General features: G+C 37.9%; 1 protein-coding gene across 2 annotated transcripts; it reads left to right on the forward strand.

Annotated features, from left to right (window-relative positions):
• The first annotated feature begins 2,116 nt into the window (after window positions 1-2,116).
• LOC137956151 (myosin-8-like) lies at window positions 2,117-18,832 on the forward strand. Of its 2 annotated transcripts, XM_068803628.1 has the most exons (39): window positions 2,117-2,544; window positions 4,193-4,321; window positions 4,483-4,626; window positions 5,452-5,597; window positions 5,687-5,843; window positions 5,942-6,000; window positions 6,091-6,250; window positions 7,170-7,319; window positions 7,416-7,552; window positions 7,645-7,791; window positions 8,026-8,127; window positions 9,026-9,083; window positions 9,181-9,282; window positions 9,601-9,638; window positions 9,735-9,861; window positions 9,960-10,127; window positions 10,208-10,339; window positions 10,446-10,555; window positions 10,659-10,719; window positions 10,821-10,998; window positions 11,110-11,315; window positions 11,459-11,578; window positions 12,266-12,364; window positions 12,748-12,960; window positions 13,080-13,219; window positions 13,393-13,504; window positions 13,591-13,638; window positions 13,718-13,792; window positions 13,922-14,092; window positions 14,179-14,334; window positions 14,475-14,651; window positions 15,916-16,038; window positions 16,120-16,190; window positions 16,281-16,380; window positions 16,508-16,564; window positions 17,438-17,494; window positions 17,606-17,686; window positions 18,158-18,240; window positions 18,323-18,832. In XM_068803628.1, the coding sequence occupies exons 1-39, from the start codon at window positions 2,542-2,544 to the stop codon at window positions 18,435-18,437; spliced, it is 4,512 nt and encodes a 1,503-aa protein (XP_068659729.1). In that variant the 5' UTR covers window positions 2,117-2,541; the 3' UTR covers window positions 18,438-18,832. The 2 variants fall into 2 exon arrangements, with proteins under 2 accessions (XP_068659729.1, XP_068659652.1); XM_068803551.1 differs by lacking the exon at window positions 2,117-2,544 and having other exon boundaries at window positions 4,187-4,321.
• The last annotated feature ends 369 nt before the right edge of the window (window positions 18,833-19,201 follow it).

A 19,201-nucleotide genomic window follows, 5' to 3' on the forward strand; every position in this document is an offset into this window, starting at 1 on the left:
TTGCCCTTTCCATCTGTTCACCGCTTTCCATTTTCCGAAGCTCCAAACGAACCAATTCCCCTGCCTCGTCTCCTTTCAATGGACCCAATTTGGTCTCTAAAAGAAGTCCTCCATGCTTGACCATCCCTTTTCTTCTCCGCTTCCATCATTTAAATTCAAAGCCTTATTAATCTGAATCTCTGATCATTGGTGATTGGAAACTTCTAAAATGTCCAACTATTCTCTTACAAACGCTTTCCTTCTTCAAAATTTCCGGCACTTGTCACGACTGAAAACCAAGCGGACGCGTAAACCTCGTGTGTCACATTCTACATCAGCAAACGGTGCCGTGATTGAGGGCTACCAAACTTAGTAGTCCGAAGACTAGCGAATCAATTCGCCGTTCGGGGATTTGATTTCTTCCATAATCATAAAAGGCTCCCCAATGTCCTCATACCTCGTAGTCAACACATCCATTAGCTCCGGAAGTAACGGAAACCCTAATCCTAAGCTAGATGCGGTCCGTTGAGGTGCCGGCGAAATCCATCTCCACCGCTCATCCACCTCACATTCTCCTAAATCCAACGGACGCTCTCTTACAAACGCCAGCCTCGATCTCTTCTCAGCTTCAACGGTGCTGACGCTCTCCGACAAGTCCTCTCGACGCGCTAAGGACGTTCCTCGTACGAGGCTCCGACAGCCGGACCCGCTTCCTCGATCCCCTCGATCTATCCTGGACCGTCCGATTTCCGTTACATGCTCGATTGAAAACTTGCATGGTATTGATCTGGTGTAAAAATAGGAAAAAAACCCCTCGCTAGTGAATATTCTATTTAAGCCAGCGCTTATGTAGCTCTAAGCGCTTATTTGGCTCAAGCGTAATACGTTAAAGCGGAAATGCCTCCCTGTATTAATTGACTAAACTGCCCCTTGCATGCTTCCAATACACTACATCGACTCTTTCTCTACAAAATGAAAGCTCTTACTTTTTGGTTTCCGTCTTTCTTGTTCGGTTCTTCCCTGCGGAAAAAAACCATCCAAGCTTCGACTGTCTTTACTCCCGACTGTTTCTGGGTAAGGGCCAAAGAAGGTGTGGCCTACTAAAGAACGCTACAATTGCACCTATTAGAGCAACTACACGTTATTATTTATACTAATCTGCCCTTCGTCTTTGGTATTTGCTGATGACGAGCAATTCTTAGCTCCAGTTATCTGTGGAGCGAAACGCTTTGTCATCTTTTCACGACAAAAGGGTCTTTTTCCAAGTATTTAATGGGAGATTGCAATTGAAGCTGGATGAGATTTGCAAGCCAAAATATTTGTCTTGGGTGCCCGTGCCACTGCCATCCACTCCACTGAAAAGCAAAACTCGAAAATGGATGAAATGGTACTGGACATTAGGTTGGGATTATTTAACAAACAGGTGATGCGCCGTATTGCTTAGGCGTGAAGGAACAAGGGCTCAAAAAAAAAAAAAAATCACCTTCACGAATGACGTCTCCTTCAGATTCACCATCTTGTTTGGTTTTAGTATCAAATCCTTCTGGTGGAAAATGAAACGGCGCATCTGCTTGCAGTTTCGGCTCCTCTCGAGGAGGGGTAGCCTGTAATTCAAAGATCTAATTATCACTTTTACTGTTCTCTTCGTCAGCATATTCACCACTTTGGTGAGAAAGATGAGTGAAAGAAGCACAGGAGAAGCCGGGATTCACAGTCCACTCATCCAAATGAATGATATCAAACATCGTCATTCTCATCAACATATGAATCATTTATGCCTCGATTGACGTAGTTAGAACGACTTTGTAATGATGATGCATCATCCGGTCTCCTGTTGGGGGGGTCATGTTTGTGGGACCGGACCGGATGCGCGCAGCACATGCATCTCACATTAATAGTTTGTTTTGAGTTTAAAAGTGACTTAAAATTAACTAAAAAAATCGTGTTAGTAGTAAATGTAGAATCAATGGCAACAAACGAGAACGCAGTGTCGCCGTACAGTCTACCAGCCGGGAAATTTCTGGAATAGAAAGAGGCATCCGGTGGAAATTGTCTTAAGTATTGAGGACATTTACGGAAAATGACATTTAATATTAATTACGTCTGTGTTTTTCGTTTTGAACTGGAGGCGGAAAGGGGGAAAAGGTTGCAGCAGGGTTTTGGTCTTCACACAGGCCGGCGATCGGACTGGTGGGGGATTAAAGCTGTGACTCTGCAACATTTTCCATTTGAACAGCGCAAGAGGCTTAATTCTGTAGAAAATCGATAGAATCAAGTCGTAGAAGGAATATTAGAAAATTTAAGGAAAAGGGAGAGGGGTAGCCCTCCAGCTGGTGTACATTATACTCTGCAAGAAGATTAGGAGGTATAGAATATATAGAATAGAAAAAAAGGGAGGTTCCCCTGGTCGCCTCTTTCTCTCTTCATTCTCTCCGGCGAATTTAGCAGGGAAGGGCACATCTGGCTGAATTGCCGGGGGTTATGAGTTGCGATCTTTGGGGCGAACGGTTGATTTACGGAGAATCACGTTGTGGCGGCAGTTCTGATCGGATCTAATTCGAAATGGTATGGTTTGTTCGAATTTGGCTCATCTTTTTTTTTTTTTTTTTTTTTTTTTAATTTTGTTCTCAGGATGGGTGGGTTCAGTTTTTTGTAATCAATGTAACCGATTTTATAGTGTCACTCATCCGATTTAGTCATTTGCTCGTAGTGTATGTTGGAGACTGATTGGGTGTTTTTCTACTTGCACCTATTTGGTTCATGGATATAAAAAATGGCCCTCTTTCTCATTTTCATATTAGTTGAACACTCTTAACTAGCTATGAGATAGATCGTGTCGAGCTAAGTGGTTTAGTTCTATTTTTTGTCTTGACGAAGATAGATTCAACATTGTCTTTGTTCTCGTTGATGGTGTAAGAATTTTTCAGTTTTTTATTTTTTTATTTTTTTTATTTCAGTCTTTTTTTTTCTTTCAAAATTCTTGGATATTATCCGAGTAATTGATTTAATAAATTGTTCCCTAGCTGTTATGGATGCTGCTGGCAGCTTTCCAGTCCTGAACTATGTTTCATACCCTTTTTGTGTGATTGACATTTTTCCTTTTCTAATTCTTTGACTACTCGTTCTGATTCTTTCTCTTAATGGCGATAATCTTCACTCGCTGTGTAGCGTAGAGAAGTAGGTTAACACCCATAGCGAATATTTTATGCATCTCTTAAGCTTTCTTTTGTTTTCTTCTTGAAATGATGGGGGATGCTGTTAAAGAAAAAGAAGAAATCAGGTGCAGGACTCCTCCACCTGGTAGATTGATCAAATTGAATATTGGCAGTATTCCAAGAGGTACCATAGGCTAGCTGTTGGCAGAGGTGTAACTTGGGATTGCATGAGAAGATTCTCACTTTCTCCTTTGCTCCCTTTTGTGTGGTTGATGCTGTAGAGACTAGGTCAGAGCCTGTTAGGAGTATTCAAGATATCAGTGCTTAAACACATTGTTCTGGATTGACATGCCAATGGAAGCCACTGCTTCATTCCCTGGCCAGAAGCAGAGCTTTCTCACAGCAGTGTGTTGACTGAAACTTCCTCCCCATTGATCCATCTAGGTTCTAGAAGTTGCCATTGTGTTCTATTCCTTTTTCTTGTGCATGTCTGCCTCATTATATAAGTCTCATATCATGAATATATTATGTCCCCAAATTTGACTAACAGCATGATTTTTAGGATCATTAGATGTATGTACTAGGCATGACTCTATATGACCTTTTTCTTGCCTCTGCCCATAAAAGCTATCAATAATTAATTATTCTTACTAGTAATTTATAGTTTTGTTCAGTTTTAGATGTATCAAATCCTGGTGATCTTCTTAGGCACAAATGTTATGGGAAATGTTGTCCATGCGGAAAATAAGAGTTTATATCAACTTATGATGGTCAATTTCTGCCTAGATGGGCCTTGGAAATCTTGGGCAATTTTAACTTGGTCACTGCTTTATCTACTCTCTTCAACTTGTTATAATTTTAAATATGTGCTTCTCAAATTATAGATCTGTCTTCACTATCTTGGTATCTGTTAAAAGATATATTTGTAGGTCGCTGTAGTTCTCCTTTATTCTTAACTTCTTTATGTTCTTAAAAACTTATAGCTACTTTAAAATTCTTAACTCGAGTGAAAGTTGTTATTTATCTTACTTCTTTCATTGGCATGGTGTAATATGCAGGCTACTCAGTTCAATATAGTGGTAGGTGCTCAGGTTTGGGTGCAGGATTCAGAGATTGCCTGGATAGATGGAGAGGTTTTGGAGGTCAATGGTGAAGATGTCAGGATCCTGTGCACAAATGAGAAAACAGTATGTTGTTTTCTATATTTCTTGTCCTGTATTGATGGTCTGAAGTATGTCATTCATTACTGCTTTATATTTGTATTCATTAGCAATGTTTTTATGTCTCCATTTTCCTTAGGAGGAAGCTCTTATGGTATTCATGGTAAATGGTTATTGTTTGCCTGCAGGTTGTTGCTCATGCTTCAAAAATTTATGCTAAAGATACCGAGGCACCACCTTGTGGAGTGGATGACATGACAAAATTAGCTTATTTGCATGAGCCAGGAGTTTTACAGAATCTGAGATCTAGATATGACATGAATGAAATTTATGTAAGTCTTTTCCTTGTGAATATAATTCGTTGGGAGTTTGCTTTTACACCCTAATGCAGTGTGGGCATTATGGGAACCCTACACAATATGTATCAGACATTAGAAGTTATGTAATGTCTGTAACATTTCTGTAACCCGTTATAACCTACTTCTTATGCTTTACATGACATTCTCCCTCAAAATCCAAGACGTATTGGACATTACAACTGACGTAATGACAATACGCCCACCATTGATATTTTGTGCTTCTACAGCATTCTGTAAGTGGGAATTTGGTAATTTAGATGTATCTGATATATTTTTTTGTTTTGAGAAAGATTAAATTTTATTCCAGCACAGCAGGAAACAAAATTTAGGTTGGCCCCCCCCTTACAATATGGGATTGGAAGGACACCCCCTTCTTTTGCTAAGATTTTGCTGATCTAGGTAAATTTGTCCATACACAATTTGAATCAGAAATGAGGTTCATGATCTCATGGAGGCCTGCCAATGCCTCCAAGGTGGCTATATTTCCTTTGCACACCAGCCTATTACTATGGGGTTACCTTTGATCCAAAGAGACCTGCCTAGTGAGTTTTTATAGATTTATATGCCTCGCTGAAGGTATATGATATATGTTTTATGTATTAAATGCTCTTATATGGATTTTTTTTAAAGATTTATTTATGCATTTTGGGTTGCATATAAACTGTAAACCCTGCCATTAATAAAAAACAAACAAACCGTAAGTCTTCAGTTGAACCTCATATTTACTCTTCTTGGCTTGCCAAAAAATATAATTGTTTCAGTATTTTATCTTCTGATGGACCTAAAACTGCATCTCAGACATACACTGGAAATATTTTGATTGCGGTGAATCCTTTTAGAAGACTACCTCATCTATATGACAGTCACATGATGGAACAGTACAAAGGAGCAGCTTTAGGCGAGCTGAATCCTCATCCATTTGCCATTGCAGATGCTGCATATAGGTATGCTTTGACCCCTTGATTGCAAATAATTCAAGATTGATTGATACTTTTGGATACCCAGGAAAAGACACTTATGCCTGTCATTACAGATTGATGATTAATGAAGGGATAAGTCAATCAATTCTAGTTAGTGGTGAAAGTGGGGCAGGTAAGACAGAGAGCACAAAAATGCTTATGCGCTACCTGGCTTATATGGGTGGAAGAGCAGTTTCTGAGGGCCGAACTGTGGAGCAACAAGTCCTGGAGGTCATTTTTTATCAAAATTTCTCTTAAATGTATGCCATTCTTCCTGTTTAAGTAGTTTTATCAGTGCCACTCTAAATTGTTTATTTTTCACATTGCAGTCCAATCCAGTTCTGGAAGCATTTGGAAATGCCAAAACCGTCAGAAACAATAACTCAAGGTGTATTGTTTTTCGAAGTTCATGTTTAGATGTTTTCTGCTCTCCTTTTTTCTTTAAGTTCTGTTTTTTAACTTTTTTTAATATATGCAGCCGTTTTGGAAAGTTTGTTGAGATTCAGTTTGATCAGAGTAGAAGGATATCTGGAGCTGCCATCAGAACTTACTTGCTGGAAAGATCCCGTGTTTGTCAAGTGTCGGATCCAGAGAGAAATTACCACTGTTTCTATATGCTTTGTGCTGCACCACCAGAGGTTGGTTCTTCTGACTTGCCTCTTTTCTGCATTTGTATTACACTAGTTTGTGGTTTAGAGGTTCTGCTGGGATATGAAGCAAGTGATTTTTTTCCATTTTTATGGTACTTTTTCAGTCACCTGACTAAAATGAACTAGAGCGAGCAATTGATGCTTTTAAATTTGTCAAAGTTAGGCCTAGGTCCATCCCAACATGACTGGCTGAAACTTAGGAGGCTTCTTCCCAAGTTAAAAAACACAGGTTTTTGTTAACCTTGAACATTGTGAGATTATTCTTAACACTCTCACTCATGTGTGAGACTCTTTGTGGCATCTATGTTGTTAGGAATTAGACGCCCTAATTCCAAACTAACGAGAGCAATAATAATAATCGCGGACGAAGGAAAAACAAGCATGGAAAAAAAACAAGATTTATACAGGTTCACCTCAATGTGAGACTATGTCTTGTCTTCTACCACTACAGTAATCCACTATGAAGATGAAATAGTTTACAAGAGAAATCGCACACACTTACATGTGGTTTTTCCCTAACCTCTCTCGGCCGCCAATTGATGTTCCTCGGATGAATAATTAAAACCCTAATAGTGGCGCCCCAAATATAAAGAGGAAGCTAGGGTAAGCGTGATACAAGAGTAAAATTCCCAAACTGCCCTTAATGAAACAACAATTAATATATTATGGACCGGGTATTGACTCAGCGTAGGGCATTGATTAGGCTGCACAACTTAACATATATGCGGTCAACTTTGGCGAGTCCCACATACAGTCACCTGTTTTGATACCATGTTATCCCAAAATGGCTAAGTTATGTGGTTTTCCCTAACTAATAATGACTTTTCCTGACATTAACCTATGTGAGATTATTCTCACTAGAAAAATTACAACAAAAGCTTCTCATTTATTTATTTACTGCTGACAGGACATTGAGAGATACAAATTGGGCAATCCACAAACTTTTCATTATCTAAATCAGTCAAATTGCTATGAACTTGATGAGATAGATGATGCTAAAGAATATCAAGCAACCAGGAAGGCAATGGAAGTTGTAGGAATCAATTATAACGAACAGGTACAATTTTTGTTTAACACAAAGAAAGTTGCCACTTTTTGCAGTTTTCAAGCAAGATTAGCACACTCACACGCTCTGTTTGCCCTGTTTGGTCAGGATGGAATTTTTCGAGTTGTGGCTGCTATTCTCCACTTAGGAAATGTTGAATTTGGAAAAGGAGCGGAAACAGATTCTTCAGAGCCTAAAGATGGAAAGTCCCGTTTCCATCTTAAGACAGCCGCTGAGCTTTTCATGTAAATGTTCACTTTATTTAATGTTTTGTCCTCTTCCAGTGCATTTTTTATGTTCAAATGAGCAAATTCCAGTTCCTTTAAACTTTGTACAGGTGTGATGAGAAGGCTCTAGAAGATTCCTTGTGCAAACATGTGATTGTTACACGTGATGAGAGCATTACAAAAAATCTTGACCCAGAAGCTGCAACTTTAAGTAGAGATGCTTTGGCAAAAATTGTATATTCACGATTATTTGATTGGTACGATTATCTTGGGGTTCTTCCGCTCTATTTTTATTGTATGATAAAATCTCCAATTATTCAAAAAAGAATTGGTATGTTAAGCGATTCCTCCGAGATTTTTTTTTTTAAAATGTTTTTCTTTGAGATATTATTATCAGGGATATTTATTCTCTCTTACATTTTTTTTAATACATTTTGCATCTGCTCCTCTTGCCTTTGACTGAGCTGCTCCTTTCCTCAACCTTGTTGCAGGCTTGTGAACAAAATCAACTCTTCAATTGGTCAAGATCCTAATTCAAAAGTCTTAATAGGAGTGCTGGATATTTATGGTTTTGAGAGTTTCAAGACAAACAGGTGCTTAACTGGTATGCTTTTTGTGTTCATCATTTCATGAGGTCAAGTTCTTACCCAAACTGCATGGAAACCCTGTGCTTTTATTCAACGGGAAGAGTACTTTACCCATAGTAAAAGGACATATACCTTTTTGTTGCAAGAACATGATTTTTCTGTTAATCTGATGGACTTAAAATCTTAGTTAGCTGTTTCTAGAAATCTCAAATAGTTTATAAGTTAAACCAAGTTTTTGGAGCATTAATGTAATTATTTCATATAAGCATTGCTACGTTACATGGCTAGAATATATAGCATATTGGTAAATATTTGTGTATTGTTTGGGGATCTCCCCTTGTTTGCTTGTATCTGTTTCTTGGCTTAATCAAAGTTCATTATTTTCAAAACAAAAAAAAAAAGTAATTTTGGAAAAATATAGTGTAATATGTCTGGACATTGTTCCAACTTCAAAGAGATGCTTTGAAGCATGAGTAAACACAAACAATCATGCTATTTCTCTGCTAGAGAGTTGGCTGGTGTCTGGACGTTGTTCCGACTTCCAGGATATGCTCGTACCTTCTTTGAAGCACAGAATCGTCATAGAGACTTTTGGGAAATCAATCTTGTTAAGACTTTTCTAAGGAGGCCTATCTTCTGTAGAAGTCATATTCATACTTGTAGCTGGAGTTTCAGGAATCAGCCAAACAGTTTGCTATATTTGGTTCTCTGGATTTGTTGTACCTAATGTTCTTTTTCCTTGCAAATCTTGCAGAACATTGAAGAAGTGTATTTTCCCTACTATACATTTTTGAGCATTTTTTGGACACTATTTTTTGGTATCAACTGTGGTAGTTTTTCTGATATGTTTTAGACAATGGACTTGCTCTCAGCTTCATTCCATTTGTGGTTTGGTTCCGTGCAGTTTTGAGCAGTTTTGCATCAACCTGACCAATGAGAAACTTCAGCAGCATTTCAATCAGGTTTTCCTGAATTCCTTTTTGTTTCTTGATGAAGTCCTGTGATGTTGTAATGGAACTTATGAGTACAGTGATACATACTTATCTTTTACATGAACAGCATGTTTTTAAAATGGAGCAAGAAGAATATACAAAGGAGGAAATTGATTGGAGCTATATCGACTTTGTTGATAACCAAGATATTTTAGATCTCATTGAAAAGGTGCGGTCCTTTTATCTTGTCTGTGCTTGGAATAGTAGTTGAGTATGCAATTGATTTTTTCTTTCATGAAGAAGTAGCTGTTCAATGTAACATGTTAAGAGTTTGGATGATTTCGTAAACACTTGTTAAGTACAGCAATACTAGCATGTGAAGCTGTTTTCATTGCTAAACATATAAACGTGTGCGTGTGTGTGTTGCTAAACATATAAACATGTGTGTGTGTGTGTGTGTGTGTGTGTGTGTGTATGTTGCTAAACATATAAACATGTGTTGTGTGTGTGTGTGTTCTTTTCTGATGGTTTCTTTTATTGCCTTCAGAAGCCTGGTGGAGTAATTGCACTTCTGGATGAAGCTTGGTAGTTCAACTTTGCGATATAGAACTCATCAAAAGATGCTTTTCTTTTTCATTAAGTTTTTGCTAAAATATTGATTTGTATTCTCTGTATTTGTAGTATGTTTCCACGTTCAACGCATGAAACATTTGCCCAAAAGCTATACCAGACTTTTAAGAACCATAGGCGCTTTAGCAAGCCAAAATTGGCACGCACTGACTTCACTATTTGTCATTATGCTGGAGATGTAAGTCTCTCTATCCAGAGCTGCACCTCTTACTATGCAAAATTTCTGTGTCAAAATATAGAATGCATTCTCACTTTAAAATAGAAAATATTTTGCAGGTTACTTACCAAACAGAATTATTCCTGGACAAGAACAAAGACTATGTTGTTGCTGAGCACCAAGCACTCTTGAGTGCTTCAAGGTGTTCCTTTGTGTCTAGTCTGTTTCCACCTTTGGAGGATGCAGCGAAAGCAACTAAATTTGCATCAATAGGCACAAGTTTTAAGGTCAGTTACTGTTGTTTTCCAGTCAGCTCATATATGTCACTCAACTTTACACCATTAAACCATTTCTTGTGCCCATGCAGCAACAACTGCAAGCTCTGTTAGAGACTCTGAGTTCCACCGAGCCACACTACATTCGCTGTGTAAAACCTAATAATCTTTTGAAGCCAGCGATTTTTGAAAATTATAATGTTCTACAGCAGCTCCGATGTGGGGTAAGTGGGTTCTCATTTATTTGATTCATGAGTGCGTGTTGGTATTGCTGCTTGGCTTGTTGGTGGTAGTGCTACTGGTCGTAACTTTCTGTTTGTTTAACAATAGGGTGTCATGGAGGCAATACGAATAAGCTGTGCAGGCTATCCAACAAGACGCACATTTGTTGAATTTGTTGACCGTTTTGGGATCCTTGCTCCTGAAGTTTTGGATGGAAGGTAGCTGGGTGATGTTTGTTTTCAACATTTATAACAGCTACCTAGATACCATTTGACTATTTTTAAATTTTTTTAATCTATTTTTTATTCTTCTCAATATCAGCTGTGATGAGGTCACTGCTTCTAGAAAGTTACTAGAGAAGACTGATCTTAAAGGCTATCAGGTAACTGCTTGGATGGTGTCAGAGCCGATTTGTAGGGAGTACTGTATCATACCAAAGTTAAATTCAGTTGAGTTTTCTGATCATTAGACTTGAATTTGCAGATAGGTAAAACAAAGGTGTTTCTTCGGGCTGGTCAGATGGCCGAATTAGATGGCCGAAGGAGTGAAGTTTTGGGAAGATCAGTTGCCATCATCCAAAGAAAAGTTCGTTCCCACTTGGCCCGCAAAATGTTTGTCTTGTTGCGGAGATCTGCAATACAGATTCAAGCTGTATGCAGAGGTATCTTACATTTTAAAGTTTATTTTTAGGGATTCTTGTACTGTTGGATATGAACTTTCTCTTCTTTCTTCCTTCTATTCGAACATGTTGTCATATTATCTCTAATTTCAGGACAACTTGTACGTAAACTTTATGAGGACATGCGGAGAGAATCTGCCTGTCTCAGGATCCAAAAAGACCTGCGTATGCATCTTGCAAGGAAAGCTTACAACCAATTGCTTTCTTCTGCTATTACAATTCAATCTGGTTTGCGTGGGATGGCTGCTCGTAATGAGTTGAAGTCCAGGCGTCAAACTAGAGCTGCAACTATTATCCAGGTAGAGCTGGTTTATGGATTAAGTTCGCTATTTTCTGGATGACAATGAGAAACCAACATTTTCTAGAAGTATTTGAGATGGTTTGCTAATGTTAGGTTATTTTTTAAATACACTTCAATGAGTACTCTAATTTGTTATGCCAGAGCTCGTGCCGCCAATACTTGGCTCATTTACACTATATGAAGTTAAAGAAAGCTGCAATTACCACACAATGTGCATGGAGAGGAAGAATAGCAAGAAAAGAGCTGCGCAAACTTAAGACGGTAAGATCATTTTTATTTTTATATATATTTATTTATTTATTTTTATGTTGGGCTTAATAGCATGGTGTTCTGACCCAGCGAATCAACCTTCAATTTGGCTGGGTTGACTTGGATTTGAGAACGGGCTGGTCAAGTTCGTGGGTTTAGACTTGCACCACCTATTCTAGGCAAACCCTGATCTGACTGACTTGCTCCGGCGATCTGAGTTAATTTTCTAAGTGTCCAAGTCGGTTCCAAAATCCTGGTCGTAACATGCTCAATGCATCCCTTGCACCCTATTAGACTTGGTGCCAAGATCTCATAAAGGAACCACCGCCACCCCATTCCTCCTCTTGGCATTACTAAAGGCTAAGCAGGGTACCTTAGTGTTGGATCTGATTCTCAAGAAGAGGCAATATACATCATTGATTGGTTAGAGAACTCATGCAACCCCACTCTAATGTTGGTGTTTTCCGGATCCTTTTGGCAGCACTTAGCAAGTTCTGCATGTTTTCAGCATTTCACATTTTATTTTTAGTTCATTATTTGGGAGGCCTTTTTTAAAAAAATTATTTTGGAGACCTTAAACCCATATCTCATAAATCAAACTGTTTTTTGGTCAATGAATTCATCCCCTTACCAATTTTAAAATAAATCATAGGTTATTTTGTGCTTCAAGCATAACATCATACCTGACCATGCTTGCAGGCAGCTCGAGAAACAGGTGCTCTCCAAGCTGCTAAAAATAAATTGGAGAAGCAGGTTGAGGAACTTACATGGCGACTTCAGCTGGAGAAGCGGATGAAGGTAAGCTTCTTTCTGAAGTTTGAGAAAATTCTGAAAGTTCTTGTCTATTATTTAAGAGAATATACTTGTAAAGCATATTAAAATGTAAGTTCTGATGAGTGTGTCAAGCAGTCTAAGTTTCTTTATTGGATATCTGAAGCTCCTAGCTTGCATATTGCTAGTTGGGATTTTTTTTTTGTAGTACCTACCTTTCTCCACAGAACTGAGGCTACTTTTCTTTTGCTTTCTATGTCCAGTAATTGGTGTTATTTGGCTACTTTTCTTTTATTTGCAACATCCAGTAATTGGTGTTACTCGGCTATTTTTCTTTTATTTGCAATATTCAGTTATTACTGTTATTCTATCTCAATTCCCAGTTTGCTGCATCTTTTTTGTCTTTACAGGCCGATATGGAGGAAGCCAAAACCCACGAAAATGCTAAACTGCAATCTGCTTTGCAAGAGATGCAACTACAGTTCAAAGAAACTAACACTTTGATGATAAAGGAACGAGAGGCTGCCAAACAGGCTGCAGAAATAGTTCCCGTTATACAGGAGGTCCCAGTTGTTGATACTGCAATGCTGGAAAAGCTTACTTCTGAAAATGAAAAACTCAAGGTGAGAATACCCACTTGGCTATATTCGGTTGAAAAGTGTAGACTAGCTTAAATATAGTCTTTGTATGCTACATTCTTCTGTGTGTTTATGGTTTTTTTTCTCAACGCAATCTGTTACAGGCTATGGTGAGTTCACTGGAACAAAAGATTGATGAAACGGAGAAGAAATTTGAGGAGACACAGAGGATCAGTGAAGAAAGACTGAAGCAAGCTGAGGATGCTGAGAATAAGATAATTCAGTTGAAGACTGCAATGCAGAGGTTCTCATTTTTTTTTTCTGTAAACTATGAATAGATTTTGTTTTGATTTAACGAAGAATCTGGCTCTCTCGGCTCAAATAAACCACATCATCTGTTGATGCTCTTGTTAATTTATCATGGACAAAACCCTTGCTTTCTTGGCGGTGAAAACTCATTCATTTATTGTTTGTCAGACTTGAAGAAAAACTGTCTGACTTGGAAACTGAAGATCAAATCCTCCGCCAACAAGTGTTAAATTCACCTGTAAAACCCATGTCAGAGCATTTATCTATTGTCAATGCTAAGGTATTTGTACTTCTTGATGGTTTGCCTGTTGTTCTTAATTTGCTTTTAGTTGTTTATTTCCATGTCTTTCTGTTTTCCATTGGCAGACTCTAGAAAATGGTTACCATGAGGTTGAAGAGCATAAAGACAAAAGTGTAAGTCAATGGGTGCATTCATCTTTACTTGCATCTGTTAATTGTTATTATCCCCTCTGAATCCTTATACTGTCTCCAGGAACCACAATCTGCAAGGAAGAGTGATGCTGAATCCGAGGGCAAATTGAGGAGATCTCTTGTTGAGAGGCAACATGTATGTCCTTTAATTTTATTTGAATGGACAAAGAATTCAATGAAAAACAGTTGGTCATGGGATGCATGATGATCTTTTCCAATTTGTCCTAAATTTTGCCAGCTAATGTGGAGATTCTTTCTCTTGCAGGAAAGTGTTGATTCTCTCATAAAATGTGTGATGCAAAATCTTGGGTTTAGTCATGGAAAGCCAGTTGCGGCACTCACCATTTATAAGTGTCTTCTCCATTGGAAATCTTTTGAGGCTGAAAGAACTAGTGTTTTTGATCGTCTTATTCAGATGATTGGTTCTGCAATAGAGGTAACTGGACGTTTTCTTATAGAGTTTGATACTATTGAAACTCGACCATTTCAGTGTTTGGAGTAAAGCTTCATCCCTTTATGCAGAATCAGGATGACAATGACCATATGGCATACTGGCTATCAAATACATCTTCTTTACTTTTCTTACTTCAAAGGAGTTTAAAAGCAGCTGGAGGAATTGGATCAAGTCCCTGCAGGAAACCTCCTCCTCCAACATCTCTATTTGGACGGATGACTCAAGTAGGCTTATTCCCTTTTTGTGTTATATGTTGAGTTTGATATTCTTTTTAGGGTTATGATGTCAAGGATAGGAAATGCTTGAAAGTTTAAATGCTTATAATTTTAGTTAACTATGTTTTGCTGTAATGCTTTTTTCTCAGGGATTCCGTTCTTCTTCTGTGAATTTTGGTGGACTTGATGTTGTACGCCAAGTTGAAGCGAAATACCCAGCTCTGCTTTTCAAGCAGCAGCTTACAGCATATGTGGAGAAGATTTATGGAATTACTCGTGACAACTTGAAGAAGGACTTGCAAGCATCACTAAATCATTGTATCCAGGTAGGATTATAGTTTATTTACTGATTGGTAATTTTTTCCTTTGTTTTTAATGCTTATTGTTAAATTGGGTCCAAGGCCCTATCCCAAAATGACTAGCCAACTTAGGAAACCTCTTTCCCAACTAATAAACTCAAGATCTTAATACTCACTAATCCATGTGGGACTATTCGTTAACACTCTCCCTCACGTGTAGACCCTCTACAAGTGGATAATTTAGGAGTAGGCAGTTTAGGTGTAGGCCTTCTTTTATGGCTCTACAAGTGGATAGTTTAGGTGTAGGCCCTCTTTTGTAGCTCTACAAGTAGATAGTTTTTAGGTGCAGGCCAACATATGAGTACTTGCTTTGATACCATGTTAAATTGGGTCCAAGGCCCTATCCCAAAATGACTAGCCAACTTAGGAAACTTCTTTTCCAACTAATAAACTCAAGATCTTTGTACTCATTAATCCATGTGGGACTATTCTTTAACACTTATCTTTGTGAAGAATAAGTTGCACGTTGGATGGTTCTTGTTTCTTTAAAGCCATTGAACTTAGGTGTTGATTTTTTTTATGGTTTTTAGTACTACTACGACTAATAATTATTATTGTTTCTATTGTTACTCTTACTATTATTATTTGTTGCTAATAAAAGAGAAATCATGGGAAAAGATAAAAAATAGAAAAACTCTCCTAGTAGCAAGGACTCAAGAAAACAAGAAATTAGGAAAAATGACAGTGTCAAGCTGAAGCAGTGTATTTGTGCTCGAGAAGTCATTTGTAGGTACCCTGAAGTGAACGCCTCACAGCGGAGTAAGATAGGCTAGTTGTTTGGTTCCGAGGGTGACAATGATTCTTGGAATTTTTCTTTTTCTTTTATTTTTCTCTACATATGCTTGCAGAATCTTGAAATTTCAGATTTCTTTATATTTCGGACTGTAGCAGAGTAAGTTCAATGCTGGACCCTTAATACAAAGAGAAGGAAATGGGTGATACATGGTAAATGCTAATTCAAGTTTGTGTTGATATTAGTTCAAAAACCTGGGATAACTTACAGCTTGAAATAGTACCCAAGATTGTTGTACTTGAGTGTTTCTTGCTTCTAAATGAATTTGCCTTGCCGTTGAGTTGCATGGATACTTCTGATGTAGCTTGCTCCTCTTCGCACTTTAATCATCATTTTGTACTGGAAGTTAGATTCTTACTACTGAATGAAGATATTGACCACACAAACTCTTAGAATTAGTTGTCTATATTAATGTCTGTTTTACATGTGTGACTTCAGGCCCCAAGAACAACACGGGCTAGATCGTCTGGACGATCCTTTGGTAATAATTCTGTAAACAGTCACTGGCAAAATATTAATGAAACCCTCGATACTCTTTTGAAAACATTGCAGGAGAATTTTGTGAGTATCTCTTTTCTTGTTTAACTTTCATTGACAGCTCACTAAATGTGGCGGAAAACACTAACGACTGATTTTTTTCAGGTTCCTTCGATTCTTGTCCAGAAGATCTTTACTCAGGTTTTCTCATATATCAATATGCAACTTTTTAATAGGTAAAGCTGCTATTCAACACCGATGCCTCTTTCTAATCCCTTTTGAATAACAGCTTATATCAGTGTCCCTTTCCTTGTATACTGTACCAGTCTTCTCCTACGTCGTGAGTGTTGTAGCTTCACCAATGGGGAGTATGTTAAGGCTGGCCTGGCTGAATTAGAGCTATGGTGTGCTCGAGCAAAAGAAGAGGTACATTCTCTTTGACAATTAGAGAACAAGAAATGATCTCATATCTCATGTTTAGACCCTCATTGTTGACAAGTTCTATTGTTACACTGATACATCCATTTACTAAATCTGGCATTGTATCTTGCAGTATGCTGGCTCATCTTGGGATGAACTTAAAAACATAAGACAAGCTGTTGGATTTTTGGTATGTAAAAAATCTTTGTATGTAGCAGGCAATTACTGGTTAGGTTTTATATTAAATGTCTTGTACGATTATTTCAGTCTTTAGTTTTGAAGATTATTTGGTTGAAGGCTAATTAGTCATCTTAACCCTTCTACTTAGTTTTTGGAACCATCTTTGCATAACAGATAACAGATAACTGACTTGAAATCAATAATGATGCTTGTTGGTGTATCCACATGGTGGAGAAACTATTTCCTGCCAGGTGTTAACATTCATGTATCTTCGTATTTGTGGGTTATGGTAATTGTTGTGTCTTCAGACTCATGGGGGAAAATTTGACCAGTTTACTATCAAACTTATCCTTGTTGGCTTGAGGCGTGATTTTACTAGTTCTTGTGCTTCAATCTAACTGCTTGTCAATTTGCCTAAAAAATAGTGTTCTAGTAGATATTGTCAATTACCAGATTACGTGGAGCATGTTTATAAAAATGAAATTCGGTTTTGATACTCTCTGCTGGTTGTTACATTTGAAACTACTGTCGGTTGATGAGTTAATTATACTTGATAAAGAATTCTTGTTCCGCGTTGTGAATTTGGTGGTGGCATTAGATTTACCATAGACAATGTCTGTGTTCTCAGAAGGGAACTTAATGTGGTAGAATGAAATTGCATTTTTATGATTCATCTGAAAAATGAAATTGCGTTTGCTTCCAGTTGGCTTCTAGCAAGTACTGGGCATCGTTGTATTAACCCTTGCTTTGTTTGCCTGAAGCCTGAACATGTTTTTGAGTGTTGAATTGATTAACAAATAGGAGTTATTCAATGTCGTGGCATTCAACAGAGTTGTGCTTGAGTATTTGTTTATTTGATGCTTCTGTGCTATTTGTTTTACAGGTAATACACCAGAAGTCCAGAATATCTTATGATGATATCACCAATGACCTCTGTCCGGTATCTCTCTCTCTCTCTCTCTCTCTCTCTCTCTCTCTCTCTTTCTCTGTGTGTGCGTGTGTGTCTCATTATAGATGTAACCCTGAAACTGTATCATTTTGCTATCTACAGGTCCTCAGTGCGCAACAGCTCTATAGAATATGTACTCAGTATTGGGATGACAATTATGGCACTCGAAGTGTATCGACAAATGTAAGTTCCAGTGTTCACATCATACCTGTGAGATGTTAGCTTGTGAGGCTCCTGTCGTTTTTTTTACTTCTACAATTACGTATCATTATGTGTTGAAAAAACATGTGTCATTCATGATCAACACTAGAGTTAGTCATAAGCTCTTATATAGCTAGTTGCTTTGAGGCAATGTTTTGGTGGATCCTTTGCATCTTTTACATTTTTTCCTAGTAAGTGCTGCTACATAAAAACTTCTGTTCTTTAAAAAGAAATCACATTTCTGTTCTATTGATTTGGTTTTCGCTATTGAGGAATACCTTGATTTTCTTCTACTTCTATCCTTACTATAGAGGTTTGTTTGCTGTTCCGTATTTTTTTTATGGGTCTAGTTTACATGCTGCTCTGTGAAGTCATGTCCTGTTGAACCTGCATACATTGTTCCTTTCTGTACTGCGTATTGAAAGATGCAGAATTCTTATATTATTCTGGCAGGTAATTGCTAGCATGAGAATACTGATGACAGAAAACTCCAATGATGCTGCTAGCAATTCATTTTTGTTGGATGACAACTCCAGGTAAGGAATTAATATACATGTATTGGCAATTTTCTCGAGAAGATATTCAATATAATGAATGTTTGATGCCCTCCTGCTGCAGCATTCCTTTCTCGGTTGATGACCTTTCTGATTCTCTGCAAGAAAAGGACTTCAATGATGTCAAACCTGCAGAGCAGCTCCTTGAGAATCCAGCCTTCCAGTTTTTACAAGAGTGAGGCTGTGACACCAACCAGGAGCCGTCTTTTTTGTATTCCACCGCTAGGTAGTTGATGATATATATGCGATTGATGTAAATCCATCCCATTTTTCTCCAATATTTATCCAGGTATCTAGTTGTAAAATTATTCTTTTTTTTTTTCATTTAGATTTGTAAAATGTTCTTAAGTCTGTTAGGGGCAAGGAGATGATGATGCTCTTACCCCATTGATGCAGTGTTTTTTTTTTTGGGTCATTTTTTTACAATAAATTTAGTGAGGCAGCATTCTTTGTAGATCCTAGTCAAAGGGTTAAATTGTTGGTGAGATGGAGGGTCCACACCTATCCTCCCCATTTTCATTGTATAGCAAGAAATATATAAACACGTTGACTGAAAGTTCTATGAATTTAATGTAGTGAATTTTGTTAGAAGAAAAGCATTGCAGTTTCATTGTGATTTTAATATCGTTGCAACTTATCTAATCTCTGTACTTCATCTATACTTGGGTGAGGAACTTGTTGGTTACATCATCTGTACTTAAAAAGGATTGTAGTGTTATTGTTTGATTCATTAAAAGCTCGGTTTTGTTCTTGCGGGTGTCATCTTGTCCCTTTGCCAGTGCTCTCGCCTGCTGCAAGTACTACCTCATTGAGGGAATGCTAAATTCTGATTAACCTAACCCTAACCTTGTGTAAGAAGATTGCAGCACTCAGTTCGATTTCTTGGCTCATTAATCAGAGTGGTTGCCCCCCCCCCCCTGTAATGCAGTGACTTTGCATATTC

Source organism: Aristolochia californica, unplaced genomic scaffold, assembly GCF_029961685.1.
Source record: "Aristolochia californica isolate CCGP_79_NKW_82.1479 unplaced genomic scaffold, dmAriCali1.0.hap1 SCAF_1, whole genome shotgun sequence".
Classification (NCBI taxonomy): Eukaryota; Viridiplantae; Streptophyta; class Magnoliopsida; order Piperales; family Aristolochiaceae; genus Aristolochia; species Aristolochia californica.

Coding starts and splice junctions, on each gene's coding strand:
- LOC137956151 (XM_068803551.1), top strand. CDS start 4,187: ATGCAGGCTACTCAGTTCAATATAGTGGTAGGTGCTCAGGTTTGGGTG. Junction 6,251..7,169: donor TTTGTGCTGCACCACCAGAG/GTTGGTTCTTCT, acceptor TACTGCTGACAG/GACATTGAGAGATACAAATT. Junction 12,365..12,747: donor AGCTGGAGAAGCGGATGAAG/GTAAGCTTCTTT, acceptor TTGTCTTTACAG/GCCGATATGGAGGAAGCCAA.